This window comes from Mchenga conophoros, linkage group LG14 (genome assembly GCF_057382185.1).
Source record: "Mchenga conophoros isolate Kocher_MC1m ecotype Shallow Benthic linkage group LG14, M_conophoros_male_GT1.1, whole genome shotgun sequence".
NCBI lineage: Eukaryota > Metazoa > Chordata > Actinopteri > Cichliformes > Cichlidae > Mchenga > Mchenga conophoros.
This window is the reverse complement of record NC_140539.1, coordinates 4,505,772-4,523,777: the sequence shown is the minus strand read 5'-3', so window position 1 is coordinate 4,523,777 and position 18,006 is coordinate 4,505,772. Positions and strand designations below refer to the sequence as shown.

Below are 18,006 nucleotides of genomic sequence, written 5' to 3'. Positions count from 1 at the left end.
TCTCCAAAACCTGCTAAGACAAGACGGGAAGGTCAGTGGCCTATTCATGAAATGCATGAAAGCAATATTTCTGGTCAGACCCCGGGCTTCACTAACTCAATAACTCAGCAATCCAGTGTCGACTGAAACTCATCCACCCAGTTAAGTAGTGGCCACTGACAAAGGTGATCAGCGGCAGCTGGTGAAGTAGATGGGCGACAGGTGTGGCTGGCTTCAGCACGGGAAACTCCTCTGGCCTGATGACGCCCACAAACTGGCATGGTGGAACACACACAAACACACAGGAGAGGAGGCGGGGGGAGGGAAGTCAGAAACAAAACACAAAGAAAAACATGCACATGGGCAGGTCGACCAGCAGAAACTGCCAGACCATGACATCTCAGCAAAAATGAAGTCCATAGACTTTATATAAGTGCAAGAAAATTGTAGTAATGTAAGGCTTGTGTATTTTTTTTTAAAGAAAATGAAAAAACAAAAAACAAAAACAGAAACTAAAAAAACTAGAAAATAGAGGCAACACCCAGACTATAGTGACACGTCTGCACTGATACATTTAGCTAACCTCAGTACTCACACTTTGAATTTCTTTGAACACACAAAAGTTTAGACGCTTCTTGAGGGGTTTAGAAAAAAATGAATCAATAGAAGATAAAAATAATGTTCACAGAAGCTATCAAATTCCAATGATTTTCTTTCTTTTGATCATTATTGTTTCTCTTGGCATTATTTCAATTTAGAATGTAATATATTACCTTTTTACTACACTAGGGTTCCAAATGCAGGACTTAATGCAAAGGATCAGATAGCATATAAATTCATTAATTGCAACAAAACTAAAATCAAAATATAGAAAAATGTAGAAATTGCATGCATAATCATCAGTGATCTGACGTCAAACGTTCACAATTCACTTTTAGCCTTTAAAAGAATCACTGTCTTTAGACCAAACTTTGAGCTCCAACTGTTTTTCCTGTGTTCCACTGGATGACGCTAGGAGCTGTTCACAGTGCTGAATGCTCGGCGGCAGTGCTGCCCTGAAGAGGAGTCTCCTAGCAAGTAGAACACAGAGCGCTGCAACGGCAACAGCAGCTCTCTACAGCCTCCAGTCATCGCACAGAGTACAGTCTGTAGTCTGTAGTCGTGTTGGTGGAACGAAAATAACAGCCCGTCGTCTGCTTCAATGAGTACGTTCAGACAGCAAAACCGGGCTGAAGTCACCCAAAGGAGCACGCAGTGTGTGTAGTCGTTGTTCGGCGGAGCTCTCGGTGCTTCGATCCGTCGGAGGGAAAGTGCTGATTCCAAGGCTCAAGAAGCGCTAAACGGGAAAACATGATGAATGGGATGAGATATTATTTTCCTGTCCTGCTTGTTCTGGTGGCGGTGGTCAAAGACACGGACGCCAGAGGTAAGAACTGTTCAAATTATATTTATTTCGAAAAAGCTGTTCCCGTGTTTATCCCGAGTGCTTACATGGTTTTTCAGCCTTCGACTTCGCTTTCCAGAATTAGAGGCTTGGGTGGTGGATTTTGTCTTATTTTCGTAATGGACGCTTTCCGTTTCCACCGTTTTCCAGCTCCTCCATGTGCTCACACGGCTTACGAATAAAACGCACTGGTTATTGTGAGGAAGACACGAGTGCGTACAGGTTGTGGCTAAATTTCAGGTTTGATTGTTTACATTGCTGTCCGATAAAAACATGAGCAGCACAAATCTTAAAAGCCCATTAAAGTTGTCAATCAAGGCGCATTTTACATAGCAGAAAGCAAACTTTAATAACCGTTACAACTTAGTATATGATTCATTTATAAGTCCAGAGGCAAGCGGGCGGATAAAAATGCAATTTTCCATCCTCAACATTACTAACTAATTACAACAAATACATTAAAAATAAAATGTATACATTAATAAACAACAAAGAAAGATCGCATCTTTCTCAGTGCTCTTATCATAACAGAGGAATGGCTTTACAGCTTTCCTACATTTTTCATATTTCCCAACAAAACACAGAGGGCAACAAAGCATGGATGGTGTTAGACGTCTCCCCGGATAGAGGCTAGGCGACATTTCGCCTAATATTTTCTGAATCCCTAGCCCGATACCTAAGAATTGACTTATCAACACTGCCTAGTCTAAGCATTAAAACTGTTATCATATCATCTATATCATACATGCCTCTTTGACAGATGACAAGAACTCTATGAAGTAAAGAAGTTATCTGAGGAGAAGCCCCTGCTTTGTCACTCATCTTTTAATTAGACATGTCTGTGTAGGTGTAGCCGACACCGGCAGAATCCACATTTTTCGGATGATCGGAGTCAGATGCCTGTTTTTAGATCTATATTGTGATATGTTAGAAGTGTCACTTACTAAATAAGTAAGTAGAGTAGAGGATTCATCATGACATAGCTAGAATGAACTGCTCAGTGTGCCATTTGGTTTGAGTCTCATCTAGGAATTTGATGTCACAAAGTTAAACTGTTCCCTGTTAGACTGCTGCTACTGTCACCATACACACTTCCATTAGCAGAGCCGTGTACTAATTTTACACTACATAATTAGTCTTAGTATGTTTGTGTTTCCACAGCAAAATGAAATATAGACCAAGTGTGTTTTTGACTGTACTGCACTGCTAGTGTACACTAAAAATTCACAGTTCTAAGGGTAAAAAGGTAAGCTACTAAGTTGCTGAAAATATAAATATGTTTCAGAAAGTGTTGGTGGATATCTTCACACAGATTAAAGGCTCAAATACATATTTTTCTCTGTCAATGTCAAATGTCAAAACTCATAAAATTCGTATTTTTTGTAGAGTTACTTCAAGATAGAAGATTAATAACTTCTGTAGTGCTGTATACACTTTTGGGCTGACATGAAGGAGAAGAGACTTATGTTACAGTTTTTTGTTTTCTTTCATTTTGTGTTATTGTTTTTTCCCCTACAATACGTCATGAACATGGGACCTACTGAGGTGTTATTCCTGAGGAGTTTTTGTTCTGGGGCTGTAAGATGTCGCTGATGATTGCGAATGCTACTGGAGTGGAGGATGTGCAACAAGATTACTGATCTAAGTCATCAGTGATTTTAATGTTTTGATTGTCTGACATTTTTGACTGAGGTCAAAAAGAAGTAGGCAGAGAAAATTCAGGTCCACCTTCTCCTAAGTTTGTCCATTAGAGAAGACTTTATCTAAACAGTTTGAAGCTGTTAGAATTAGTTTGGGATTTGAAAAACTTTCTGACCCGAGCCACTAGGATTGAAGTTTTAATAGGTTCGAATCTCATAACAAAAGTCACAGTAAATTATTTGTGTAAAGTTATTGGAGTCTACCCAAGCAATGGAGTTTCATGGAATAAATAATGTATGGCCTGTTGTTGGCATGACTGACTGGTCTGACCCAGGATCCAGACCAGGATTGAATAGGTTGAATGACATATGCATCTAATTTGTCCCCAGAACTTGTCATCCAAGGAACTTGTTCTGGGGCTAAAGAGTCCCTAAAGGAACCATTATTATGTTTAAATGTTCTTGAAAAATAATCTAGCTCATAATTATGCTCATATATCTGATATTGACTAAGCAAAAATCTCTTTATTGAATTACATTGCTGGCAGTCATGTTTTCAGGTAATCAAAAGCTGTGGAAGTGAACAGTGAAAACCTGGATAAAAACAAAGTTTTATTCTGAGTGTGTAAAAATTTAGTATAACACAAAGTGTCTCATGCAAAGATACTTCACCTGACCTTGGTTGCTTTTGTGTCTAAATTAGAAACAATGAGTAGGGATTTTGGGGCTTTTAATTTGTAAACAGCTTTTTCAAAATTCTGTTTTTTAGCCTTTGATATATAGAATGCAGTATTTGGTAATGGTCAAGCTTAAATTTGCTTTTTTGGTGTAGTGCTCAATCTTGCGTCCTGAGGTAGCTTGTGACAAAAAAGATAAAAAAGTAGAGATGCTGTTTGATATCCCAGTAGGTTTGAAGAATGCTTAGTTTAATGCATAATTTGTAACAATCTAGCTGCTAGTGGTCTTAAAAAAGTTGTAAAGCTTAAGATTCAAGGAGATGTGGCACTTGTGTGTTTCGGTATTAACAATTTTTTAACCAATTGATTGGCCTGCTTTTGTAATATACGTAATATTCAAACATGTAACATTTCATGTTTTATGCTTGTATAGTACTGTCCATTTTACTTCCCTCTTCACCACTAAATTAATGAATCGGTTTTATGAGACGCTACTCTTGATCTAATAGACAAGTGTCACCCAAGGGATGTGATACTTTATGTTAGTAATTGCTATCCTTGACCCTGGCTTCTGATTAGCCTATAATCGGAAGTGCCAGGACCCTGCAGACGCTTTGTTTGGCTGCCACTTCTTACTATTCAAAGCTCTTCACTGTCACTGATGCACAAAACGGTGTGCTCTCAGCAAGCTTTAATGGTATGAAATAAGCCTTGCATGAAATAAACCTAGTGTCTTTTTGGAAAGCAGAATAGCAGAGGTTATAAAGTCTGTCTTTTTTGGTTCACTGTTGGCTTCAGGGATCATGCTTGTAGTTGACCTTGACCTTTCATTTTTCTGGAAGGCAGGCATTTTCTTTGCAGGACTGTGTTAGCACCAAGTTCTATTTACAAAACAAAATCCAGTGGTGTGTGTTACATTCATGTTATTACAAATCCAAAATACTTCAACATCAGTACGACCAAAGCATAACATACATTTTTGTGTCTTTTTTAGGTACATAGACAGCTATCTGTTTCTATTTATGTCTCTATGGTCTGGAAATCAATTTTTTAGGCTGTTAACTTCTTTGGGTTGCTCGTGTTTCCATTGTTAATACAGCACAAGTGTTTCAAATTACTCTGCATTTACAACTACAAAACAGTGTCAACAGGCATAAAGGCAGACACGATGTTCACTGTGATGTACAGAATGACTCAACAAAATCCCAATTTTATTCGCTCTGTATTGTTCCTTTTTTATATACTGAGCCAAAAATAAGCTGACAGTTATATTCTGTTGACATCTGCATACACAACGTTTTATATTTTCTTGTTCTTGTTCTTCTTCCTTTTCGTCCAGCCGGGACGGTTCACCACAGCTGATCATCTCCCACCATCTGACCCTGTCCCAAGCATCCTCTTTTGTGAACACAGCGTTTTATGATTCGGGTGTGAACAAGTGAATTTGAACTGTTTGAACCACAACTTTACAATGACTGTCCAGGGGATTGTTAGTCATTGTTAGTTAACAGTAAATGATTATTAAGTCAAGCTTAACTCAGTTTACTACTTATGAACAATGCCCATTATAAAGTGATAACTATAACTTTAATCTTGCCTAATGATAATTATTCCAATTTTAAGTAATTCAGTACAAATAGGAACAACCAATAAAGAATAAAAAAACATAGTTAATCAAAATGTGAACTATAACAAGTGGCAACAAAGGTGCAACCCAGAAACTACTATCAGAGTCCATGACCAATCCTTTTCAACCTTAGTTTATTCTGCACGCACCAATATATGTCATTCACTTTCCTTGTTTTGTCCTTGAAATACAGATTTGGCGTAAACCACTTAATCTGAAGCAATTTATTTGTTATAATATACAAGAGTCTCATAGCCTTTACCAGTAATTGCTTGCTTGGTTGTCATAGTGATCATCAAGTTATTTTTAATATGACCTAAGTTGACTTAAGTCCTGTGTTTTTTTTTTTTGGCAAAAATTATGGCATGACTTGCAAAATAGGTTTGAGATCTTGAATTTAAACATAAAGTGCAGCTACACATTGTACCCACAGCATCTCAATTAGTCAACATATTTTGTTAAAATTTAAAAGGATGCTGGTTTGGTTTTTCATTTGGTAATGATACAGAACATGGAGGAAGACAATACTTTGCAGAACTGGGGCACTTGTTAACAGATCTATCCCATATGGAAAAGAAATAGCAAAACATATATGATTTACTCATGAAAGTGGCCACTTTCTCATTACTTTCATATATATTTTTAGTAAGTATACAAAACATACAAGTTTCATTGTATAATTTTTCAAGGGATCTTATATGTGTTTTCACTCTTGTATGCTTTTCATACAAGTTTCATACAAGACAGATAAAAACTTTATAAGATTTATATATATCTTTTCCATATGGGATACTAAGGGAAAATTACAATGTGAAACAGCTCAACCTCTACACAATTAACACTGCAGCACATGTCAACAGTGCGGATGTACTATATGTCAGAGAGAAGAAGTAGCTCCATGACAAAGTAAATCTCTGACAATGTTGCATTTTCAGCTTTGGGCAGTTTTATCCTGAAGCTTAGACCTGAGCGATCAGTCCTGGTTCTACTTAATGTTTTGCCATTGCTACTACACTCACTGCTGATTGCTGCTCTGTTATTCTGTTATACTGTCTCTTTTCATGTAGCATTCTGTGCAGTTTAAGCACAATAATGGAAATATAACTGCAAGTAGTTGTAGACCTGAAATAGAACCTGTTTTGATGATGCCTCAGAGGTTTTGGGGTCAGACAGTCTGTCCTTTTTCCTTCAGATTACTACCCAGATAAATATGTTGGCCCTGGCTGACCCAGAGCAAGTGATGCCCTCAGTCCCACCCCCAGGGCCTGCTTGCATTGCCACTGCCTGTCATCATTGTCAGCACTCTGCTGGGAGAGCTGCCTGACACTAATGGCTGCTGCAAGGCTGATTGGGCTAAAGGGGCTTTATTATAGGCCAACAACAACACAGTGCACCAAACACATAGACATCACAGCTTTCAGGGTCTAAAGGAAGGGGCTGCATAGTGCCCTTGGCAAATAGAAGTGATCCAATTTTTAAACAGCACCCTTTTGGGGTGTTACCACACCCCAAAAGTTATGTTATATTTTCTCTTAGAGATGAATTAGTATATTTTGGGTTCTTACATAAGTCTTCAACGTGTGGAAGAGGATTGTACCTACACAACTAATACATAAAAACATAGAATATCTAACTGTCGGATGGAGTAGTGTAAAGCAAACTGCCGTGGCCTCTACAGCAGTAGACATGTGTTCTATTGAGTGATGAATTATGCTTCTCTGTTTGGCAAAAGTTAAATTTTTTCCCTGTGTCATTGTTAAGCTTTTCTTAATACCTTTTCCAGGGATTTTATAAAAAAGACAGACAAGAGCACTCAAAACTCCTTGCTTTCTATCTAACATTGACACATTCGTATTCTGATGAATTCACCGGAGAGCGACTTGGGGTTAGTATTGTGCCCAAGGATACGATGCAGACTGGAGAAACCAGCAACAGTCCAATCAGTAGATGACCAGCTATACTTCCTGAGCCATCCACAGTCACTGTGATGTCACCCTTTTGCCTTGATTTTGAAGCCTCAGTGAAACCTCATTTTAGCTCCTACTCTTAGAAGATAGAAGTTTCTATTTTTGAATTATCAGGTGACAGTACCAAGCTTTGGTCACAAGTGTCATTCGTTACATTCATACATGGCTGACTAAATCTTTTGCTGAATAAAACGGTTTCTTCCTTTCAGAACCTGTCCTCATTTAATTCATATAACTCCTTCAAATGTTTATAGGAACTATTTTCAGAAGTGATAAGAGACCCTTTCTTCCTTCTCTATCTGTATCTCTCTGCCTCTCACACACACACATACACACCCTTTCCCCGCCCCCTTCATCATCCCTGCCACAGCAGAAAAGCAATTTGTTCTTGGTGTCACTGATCTGATGCAATCAGCACTGCTTCACGCTTTTGAATAAAGAAAAGACAACGAGAAAGGACACTGTTTAATTAAAAGACACACTTTGGTGAATGTGATGATCATATAATTTAAGGTGGAGGACGTAAGGGTTACTTGTTCAACACCTGCGTAACAATCACGACTGATTAACCTATCCAAACTCACCCGTTGCACTCATCAAGAGCTATTCAGGGTGTTGAGACTACAATCTCCTTCTAATTGTCTCCCAGCCTTTTCCTCTTTAAAGCACTCACTTGGAAATGAGATTTATCAAAATTCACTGCTGCTCCCTCTCACAGGAAATAGCGGCTTTGGTTCTTTACATACAACTGCTGACACCTTCAGAGAGGAGCTGAGGGGGTGGAGAGGTGGAGCACTCTCATTTTCCCTTTTCTCCATCTCCTCTTCTCTCTTTGGATAGCAGTCCCTGTGAAGTGAACAGTGCTCTTGTGAAGTATTTACCCTCATCTCTGTCAATCAAAGCTGGTTTCCTAAGGCTGCATTCATCTGCTTTACAATATCTTTGGGTCCTCTCCAGTTTGCTATTTCCCATGACAGAGTCTCTGAGTTAAATTAAATATGATGCAAATGGCAGATGATGCATTTTGAATTGCATCTGCTTTATATTCTATCTTATCTTATCTTATCTTATCACATCCCACATCCTGACATCTCTGAATGCTGCTTCATGTGGCCTTTACAGAACATTCATGAAGAGTCACACATTGAGCTGAGAGTGTCTCTTTTGACTTTAAATCTGACAATAAAGAATTCTCTGAATCCAGTTTTGCACACAGACACAATTAAGTCCACTCTAACAGTCTGAATTTCAAACTGGTACATTAATCCTTAGCATGGCCTAATTGATAGCTGTCACTTAACATCAATCCAAGAGCACCTTGGGGTATTTCTTGCAAATCAATAGTCAGTGTCAGTCATATTTGGTTTGCTGCTATGCCTCAAGCAATCTATTTTGGATCTTGCACCATTTATTTTAGGTAAAAGCTACTTTTGGCTTCTCCCCTGTGTTTGACCTTCCAAAGGTTTTCACCAATGATGAACAAATTATTTACTTTATTTTAAACTGTACGCTCTACTTGCTTAGTGACACCTTGTCACTGAGCTTATACACTCAACAATGGGCATGAACATAGAGCAGAAATTCTGCTCCTTGTTGACATGTTAGCATCAAACAGTTATTGTCGGTTTGCAGGCAGCACCTTTTTGATGCCAGTTTCCCATTTCCCAAATTGAAGTCTGGTGACTGTGGATCACTGCACTCTGCTGGTTCATGTTTAAAAACGTGATGATAAAAGAATTTCGACGTGTTGCATAATCCTGCCCAAGCCGTTCAAAGATGGTGCACTATGGTCATAAATAAATAAATGTGATCAGCAAATGGTTGTGGTTTCCACTAAGAGGTTCACAACTCAAAAAAAACAAGCAAACAAAAAACACACAGAGAAAAACTACATGCAATGCTTTCATCATACCTTACCATGAGAACCAATTTTTTCATTCTTCTAAACTTTTCCCTCATCATGGATGCTTTTGTTCTTTGCGACTATCCTGTCTAAACTCAGCAGATGTTTTTGTGTCTAAATCCAATCAGGTAAGCAGTTAAACCTGCATGAGTGGCATTAACATGTAGCCATATTTAAATTTTACCCAAAGCCCTTTTCTTCTTCTCATCCTTGGTTTTGTGATGGCTTGTGGAAGTGGGTAGACCTAAGGAGCAGGCAAAACAACGAGTTGTGCAAGAAAGTGGGTTATTTACAAGCTTCAACAGTGATGAAAAAAAAACTGAATTAAGGTGTGGCATATATACCTTTATGTGGCTTTCAGGGAGTCTGTAAAAGGGGAGAGGGAGAATTAGTAGAGGCAGGAGTACAGGCAGAGGCAAATAACTGAATATTTGACTGAAACATTCCTTGAAATCCGAAGAGTGTGTTTCTAAGGGAGGTTAGTTGCAGGGGTGACTGGAGCTGAGGTTACCAGAGACCTGTGGTTTAGATTGGGCAGGGAGAAGAGTTTCTGTCAGAGGCTGGCTGTATGGGAGAAGCTGCATGCTAGAAGGCTAGAGATGTTTTGCCTATGATCTGGAGTTCCACAGAGCAAGATGGGTGAGTTCTTTAGGTAAGTAGCTGGGGATGCACAGGCAGGAGTCCATGAATATCGGACACCATGAAGGAAGAGACAGTCTTGTGCAGAATCACAGTCACAGCTGAGCCTAAATATTAAAACATTGCTTTTGAGATGAGTATAAGCCCAGCTTAGGAGGAATGGCTTCACTCAAAGGTGGAGGGCCTGTAGCCTGACAGGTCTGACGCTGTGCAGTAAATGACCAGAGGTGGCAAAAATATATACATTCTTTATTTAAGTACAAGTGCAGATATTAGTATTAAAAATACTCTAGTAAAAGTTGAAGTACATATTCAGCTTCTTTACTCAAGTAAAAGTGAAAAAGTAAAAAAAAATAAAATATTATTATTATTATTATTTTTTAAATGTTCACGGTGCACCATGTAAAACCGGTTAAAACCAATATTAACCGGTTTTACAACATTATACTAGACAGTATAATGTTAGTGTGAAGGTGGAATTCAATAAATGAACCTAAGCATCATCAGCTTAACTTCAAATTCATCTCTGTTACACTCAAGGTAACCTTACTCTGGCCAATGGCACAACAGCTACTTTGCACCGTTGACACGCTATTCTTTATTTTAAATTATTCATAGTAGAGCAAACTGACCTGTCTACGTCTTCAGTTCAATTCAATTAATTTTTGCTCAATAGTTTGTCAAGATGGCGCTTCCACTCTTTGCCAGTGAACTTACTAATGCAACTATGCTGGACATAAGGCGTTGTCTCCACTCCTATCTGGGATTCCAGCTCACCTTTCTCGCACCCTGGCCTCAGTCTCATGGCAAAAGCGCTTCAGAAGTTGGTGCAAGCGCAGTGGTCTGCTTGTGAAGCTTAAGGCGTACTTGGTGTGCCCTTCCCCGGCTCCTTGGAATGAACATGGATCTGTGCCCGTGGATCCCATTGACACCTGGCTGGTGCCTGTTGTTGGCTTGGATCAGATGTTCCAGCCGTGTAGGATCTTCACTCCTCATCTTTGTCAGTGTGGGGTTAACCTGCAGCTGCTGTGTGGGGTCTCACAGTCAGCCACAAATGTGCTGATTGGATTTGTTTTTGGATTTGTGAACACTAGATTGTTGAGTAATACAACTTTTATTTATCACCCAAGGACTAAATTTCCTCTGTATAGCTGAAACATGGTTAAGTGCTAGTGAGTCCAGCGCATTCACAGAACTTGCAGCGGATGCCTGCTGCTTTTTAAACTCTGCTCAAATATGGGGCAGAGGCCTAGCGGTTGTTGTAAAGAAGCAGTATAAATGTAAACCACTGTCCTTATCAACATCACCTAGTAGCTTTGAACTGCGTGTGTTTGAGCTGAGTCGCTCTCACACAGTGCTCTGTGTTGTGGTTTACAGAACCCCCAAATACAATAAGGACTTCTTAACTAATTTTTCTGATCTGTTGGCTGAAATTATGCCAAAACACAATCATGTCCTTATTTCTGGGGACTTCAACCTTCAGGTGTGCTGCCCTTGTCCTGCTGCAGTTGTTGGGTGCTGTCATGTTTTAACCCTTCCACTGCTGGACAGTTCTCTGTTGTTTTTAATCAGAACTGCAGTAATTCCAGTAATTCTTAAATCCAGATATGACGCTAAGAGGAAACACTTTGCTGCTATTATTCAGGCAAATTGATGTAAGCCTCATGCTTTATTAAAAACTATTGAGATGGTCCTTCATGCGCTGTTGGTGTCGAGTCCTTTCAGGAAATTTGTGAAAAATTTCTAAACTTTTTTATTGATAAAGTATCACGTGTGAAAGCGCAGATTTCCTATTCTGCTCTTGACCCTTCTATCCGTGTCCTTTGCTCTGCTACCAGTTATGACAGTTTCTTTGCTCAGCCTGCAGGAGTTGGTTTCTCACCTGAAGCCCTCAGGTTCCCTATATGATGCTCTTCCTCCATGATTTTTCAAAGAGCTTTTTACTCACCATAGCACCATTTGTACATTCCATTGTAAAAAGTCATTTGTCGTCTGGTGTTGGAGCTGTTGTAAATGTGCAGTAATTCAGCCTCTGCTCAAGAAACCTGCTCTTGATCCTGATATTATTGCAAATTACAGGCATATTTCCAAACTGCCTTTTATCTCAAAAACTCTTAAAAAGGTAGTTTACAAGCATTTAATGTCCTTTTTAGAGGAACATGGTATTTTAGAGGGTTTTCAGTCTGGTCTTAAAGCTTTACACAGTACTGAATCTGCCCTTTTAAGAGTTTTTAATGATGTGTTTTTAGCAACCGACTCAGGTGAATGTTATTATTGTGCTTTTAGGTTTAACTGCTGCCTTTGATTCAGTGGATCATAAAATTTAGTTTCTCGGTTAGAGCAGTTGGTGGGTGTTGGGAGTACTGCACTGCAGTGGTTCAGATCTTATTTGGCAGAGTGAACTTTCCCAGTGAAACTTGATGTTTAGGATGTTTAAATTTAAATATTACCTCTCTTCTTCCTCTCATATCTTGTCTTTCTTATCTTTCTCCATCTCTGAGTGAAGTTAGCTCTCATTCTTTTCGTCCAAGAGAAGCTGTACTTTTAGCTAGCAGACACACTGTGCAACAAACTACACATAGATAGTTTGTGTTTGCTGATGGCTGTCAAGGTGATAGAAATGTTGCATTTGAATTGACCAGAGTGTTAAAAAACATTACTCCCTTTATGTTTGCCTTTATGTTTCCACTTTTGTAGGGTTAGCTAGTATGCCAGTACCAAGTACCTGCAGTTGTTTTGGTGTTGGGCCAAACAAAAGAAAAAACAACAGCCCATTTTAACCCCTGACTATGGCGCATGGTTTTGCTTCTTTTATCTCTTTTTATGAGATGCCCTGGTGATTATTCGCCTTTCATGTGTTACTGTTTCGACTTAAACCGGTTTGATGTTTCAAGGCCTGCAGTGATGTGAAATACTAAATACAATCATATGCCTGTTTTGAAGATGTAAGGATCAGAAAGTACATATACTTGTTTTAAAAATGTACAAACTTAAAGGAAAAGGTTGTCAGAAAATAGCTACTCAGGTAAAGTACACATACCTGAAAATTCTACTTAAGCACGGTATAGTATTTATACTTCGTTGCTTCCCACTTCTGCAAATGACTTATATGCTGATGCATATTTTGTCTGATCTCAGGGATTTCTTTATGTCTCTTTATTTGTTAAAGAACAGTTTTGTCAAATTTGTTAAAAATTGTACTCTCTTTAGCTACAGAGGATGTCCAATCTCTCTTTGTTATTTTTATAGTTGACGAATATATAGCCTTCTCTTTGTCTTTTATCAAAATCTTACTCAGAAAACATCAACTGAGCAGCTTTGACAAGTTTGTAATCGACAGTAACTGCTTCTCATTTCCTGGGTGATTGCTCATTTCCTTCTCTGTCAACATCTCATCTGTCCATCTCAGCCATTGCTGCTGCCTCTAAGTCCAGTCCACTGGGTACTGGAGGCGCATTGATCCAGCAGCAGTGGCGCATGGCCATTGTTTATACAGAAGACAGGCCCTGTCCGCTCTTCCTTCATGCACTGGCAGACAGTGTACACCTGTCTAATTGGGGCTGGCTTCTTCTGTGCATACAGAGCCAAAGGCCTCTCCACAATGATTAGGACTCTGACAGCTTGGCTCTCTTTTAGATTGCTGCTTCACATCCAGTGAGCTGTTTTGGTGAGGAGAGGGAGGAGGGTCATAGTTTGTTGTTTAAAGGTAGACAGACAAGGGAAGTCGCTATTTTTGTGTCACACATTTCTGTTGTCCTTGGAAGAGAATGAGAGAAATAACACTTGTCAGTAAAGGCTGTGATAGTAATCCTCCTTTTTTGTCCACTAATTTAAATCTATATTCTAAAGGTAAACAGAGCTGCCTGGGTTGGCGGGGTGGGCAAAAACCGAGCTTGGCTAAAATCATGTCACAGAAAGGCAGAGTCTTGGTTATGGAGGAGGAAGAGAATAACTGAGCAGAGGAAAAGTGAGTAGACAAGACAGAAAAAGTGTGGGGCCCGCAGAGCCATTGGGGGGGTATGAAAAGCGAAAAAAACAAAAAATAAAAACAACGCTTGGGCACTGCTAGCACGGGGCTCCCACACAAACGCAAAGCAGGAGATGAAGCATCGCTGAATATGTTTCCAAACCAACTTCATTCTAAGCCAAAGACTAGAAAATATGGTGAAGCAAATCTTCCCTTTGGTTTCACCTGCACAAGTGCCGAGGTAGGTCTCCCCTGCTTAATTGCTTTTCCCTGCGTCGGGAGCAGTGCTGGGCTCTCCAAATCATGGACAAACAGGATCCCACATTCTTGATTTTTAGTTCACAAACACTTGTTGTAATGACTAACTAATCCTGACATTTTGGAGATGTTAGCTCTTTATACAGTAAAGTTACAAATAAATAATATTACTTTGGTTTCTGCCACTGTACAATTTCTCTGTTGCTTGATGCATCAGTCATAACAACAAAACATATTCTAGTCTTTACTTTATAATTCACAGTTAACCCATATGGAAAAGATATATATAAATCTTATAAAGTTTGTATCTGTCTTGTGTGAAATTTGTATGAAAAGCATATAAGAGTGAAAACAGATATAAGATCCCTTGAAAAATTATATAATGAAACTTGTATGTTTTGGATACTTACTAAAACAATGTATGAAAGTAATGAGAAAGTGGCCACTTTCATGAGTAAATCATGTAAGCCTTATATGATTTACTCATGAAAGTGGCCACTTTCATGAGTAATCACATATACGTTTTTACTATTTCTTTTCCATATGGGAATCTTTCATGTTCGTAAGTGGATACCAGACCCATGTAGAGAAAAATTAAGTATTTTCGTCTAGACATCCCAAAATGTGATGCCCACATATGTGGACGCCAGGTCCTAGGAGGTTAAATAAGAATTTGTTGTAGTGCTTCATATCATTATCTGGCTCATTGTGATTTTCATGAAGATAATCAGTGTGTATTTTGGTTAATTATGGATGCCAATGTAAAACTTGGAGTTTGCCTTGTTTTTGATCATTTCTTTATACCTCTACCAGTGACCAGTGAGTTAATAGCAAAAGGATTTTCACTATTTATTATTTAAGTGTGTCAGGGTTTCTGGGTCTTTGACCCAGTATTCTTAGTTCATGTTCACTGTTTATATTCTGTCTGCTTCACCTCCTGTTTTATTGTGTTAGCCTTGGTCCATGTGCATTATGCTCCGTCCTCTTCCCGTTTATCATTAGGTCATTATGTTCAGCTGTGTACTCACCAGGTTCTAATCTCTCATCACTCAGCCTGTGTATTTATGTCCCTCAGTTCAACCAGTCCAATGTCGTGTCATTGATGTTATTGTGATGTTGTTCTCGCCGCTGTTAGGTTGTCCTCTATTCAGTTCCGTCAGGTCAGCCGGTCAGTTGTCAGTCAGTCTTTCATTCATCCATTCAGTCAGTCGTCCAGCCGGCCAGCCGTTTCCTACTTCTGTTCTGTTTGTTCACTCCGTTGACAATAAAACACCAATCTTCACCTACCTGTGAGTCCAGCGTTTGGGTCCTCCTTCTTTCGTCCACGACCTCATCCTGACAAAGTGATTGTTTCCCATTATGTGACACTGACCTGTTCTCCCCTTTTGTTCTTTCTGGTATTGACACCAAGTTAATTTGTGTGTTCACTGCAGCCCTCAGAGAGTGTTCACTTATATAATTTGTTATTATTAAATATTACTTTAAGTTTTACTCTGAATTTTTGTTTACTGAACGTCTCGATCACCATTTGCATATTCTAACAGTTTCAAAAAGGACTGCATCTGGCACTATTTTTATAGCAGCTGGAAACTTTCTTCCTTAATTCCTAGTAGAGCTGGGTGATATGAGATTTTTTCATATCACGATATGTTTTTTTCATTTCAGGCGATAACGATATCTATCACGATATAAGCCAAATAACTATATTTGTAATATTTAAATGTGCCGTTGCTCACAAGTAAAATGTGAAATAATCAGCAGCTTGTTTTTATTTAAATATTTATTTCCCATAATAAGTTCAACAGGGTAGATGTACTTAAGGAACATGAGACTTTTTCAGGTAAATAAAGGCAAATATTGCAAACTGCACAAAAGGCAGCCGCTAAAGCGTTTAAGTTTCAAAATAGAACAAACGAAACAGACTAAATTGTCAATTCCACTTAGAAACAAAATATTAATTCTAAAAATAAATCTTAGTTTGTTTTACAGAAGAACAGACAAAACTGACTAACTTTTGTCAATATCAAATAAACTGAGAACTAAAAGGAAATTCTCAATCTCTCCTTGTTGTATAGCTTAGCTTTTCAAACAGTTTTAACAGTTACTTTAGTCTGACAAAAGCCGAATGACGAATTAGTGCTTCCAGTCAGAGACTGAGGCTACGTCCACACGTACACAGGTATTTTTGAAAACTGAGATTTTCCATTTTAAAAAATAATCCCGTCCACACGTAAAGGCAGAAATGAAGGAAAACGCTGCTATGAACATGCCAAAGCAGCAGGTGGCGCTAGATTCCTAACTGTGCAGAAATGCTGGCCAATCAGAAGTCTAGAAGCCTCGGTGGGAAAAAGTAAACAAAGCTGGGGCATAGAAGCAGAACCGAGTCGTATGTGTGGAGGGACAGTAACTGTGTGTATATGTAAGCATTTAAACACTGCAGAGAGTAGAATTAACAGTAACAGTATTGTAGAAATTCATTTCACTGAAACAATAACGTGGCGCACAGTGTGACGTCAAAAAATGCGCACACCTTTGACGCTGCGTTTTCTCCGTTTTTCTAGTCCACACGTAAATGCAAAAACGGAGTTTTCAAAAATCTTCGTTTTCAGTGACCAAAAACGCCGTAAGGTGCAAACGCTTGTATTCAAAAGGTTTATCCATGTAACTATCTGATAGTAGGTGTCGGTAGCCACAGCCCTGCCCCCCACTTGAAGCATGCATGGATGAGATCCAGGTCAGTAGCATTATTGGGTAAAAAAGAAAATAGAGATTTTCAGAAGTAAAGACGGGCAGAAATTTACCAATCTGCAAAAACTGCAGTCTGGAAAAATTTCAGAATATTATTACTCAATATAAATTTGTGAAAACTTTGAAATGTCTGCTTGCAAAGGACAAGGCCAAAAATCACAAAAAGTTGCCCATTATTTTTGGCCCGCAGTTGACATAGCATTAAAAACAGCCATGATTCTGTCATAAAGATGACAGATCAGGAACACTTACAGAAATTAATGTCTTTCCATGCAACCATCCATAAATTAAAGCTCTATCATGCAAAGAAGTACTAGGTGAACATGAGCTAGAAATTGTTGCCATCTTCTGTGGTCGAAAGCTCATTTAAAATGAACTTAGTGTAAAATTGTTCTGTGGTCAGACAAATTGAATTTGAAATTCATTTTGGAAAAACTGGATGCTGCATCCTCTGGCCTAAAGATGAGAGGGGCCATCTGGGTGTTATCAACTCTTCAAAAGCCTGCATCTCTGATTGTATGAAGATGCATCAGTGCCTGTGGAATTGCCAGCTTGCACATCTGGAAAGGAATCATCAATTTCAAGGAAGGCCTTGCATATTTCAGCGAAACAATTCTGTATCTATTACAACAGAATCGCTGTGTAATAGAAGTGTCTAGGTCCAGTTTGTTGATATTAACTGAAATGTAATAGAGTGCATGGGGATTTTATTTTTTACATTTTTAAACCTTTTCTTTTTGCTTTTGTTTCTGTGACTCCACTAGCTGTGTAAAAAGGTAACTGTTTGTTTTACTTGGACTATCAAATTTACAGTATACAGTGAAAACAATAAACTATTAAAATAGTGATGAAAACATGTCTATATTCTACTTGGTACAGTTGAAGTAGATTTTGAGAAAATGCTGTTTAGTAATAGAGGGTTGTAGGAACTTGTCAGCTGGTGCAGTCTTGCAGTGGTGCACTGTAAAGATATACAGGGTGGGCCATTTATATGGATACAATAAAATGGGAATGGTTGGTGATATTAAAGTCCTGTTTGTGGCACGTTAGTATATGTGAGGGGGCAAACTCCTGAAGATGGGTGGTGACCATGGTGGCCATTTAGAAGTCGGCCATCTTGGATACAACTTTTGTTTTTTCAATAGGAAGAGGGCCAT

General features: G+C 38.8%; 1 protein-coding gene across 3 annotated transcripts in view; it reads left to right on the top strand.

Annotated features, from left to right (window-relative positions):
* Positions 1–997: 997 nt before the first annotated feature.
* Positions 998–18,006, top strand: part of sez6b (seizure related 6 homolog b) — a 240,620-nt gene continuing 223,611 nt past the window's right edge. For all 3 annotated transcript variants that reach the window (XM_085244805.1, XM_085244804.1, XM_085244803.1), the window contains exon 1: positions 998–1,405. In XM_085244805.1, the coding sequence (XP_085100931.1) occupies positions 1,330–1,405 (76 nt within the window). In that variant the 5' untranslated portion in view covers positions 998–1,329. The remainder of the gene's footprint in view (positions 1,406–18,006) is intronic.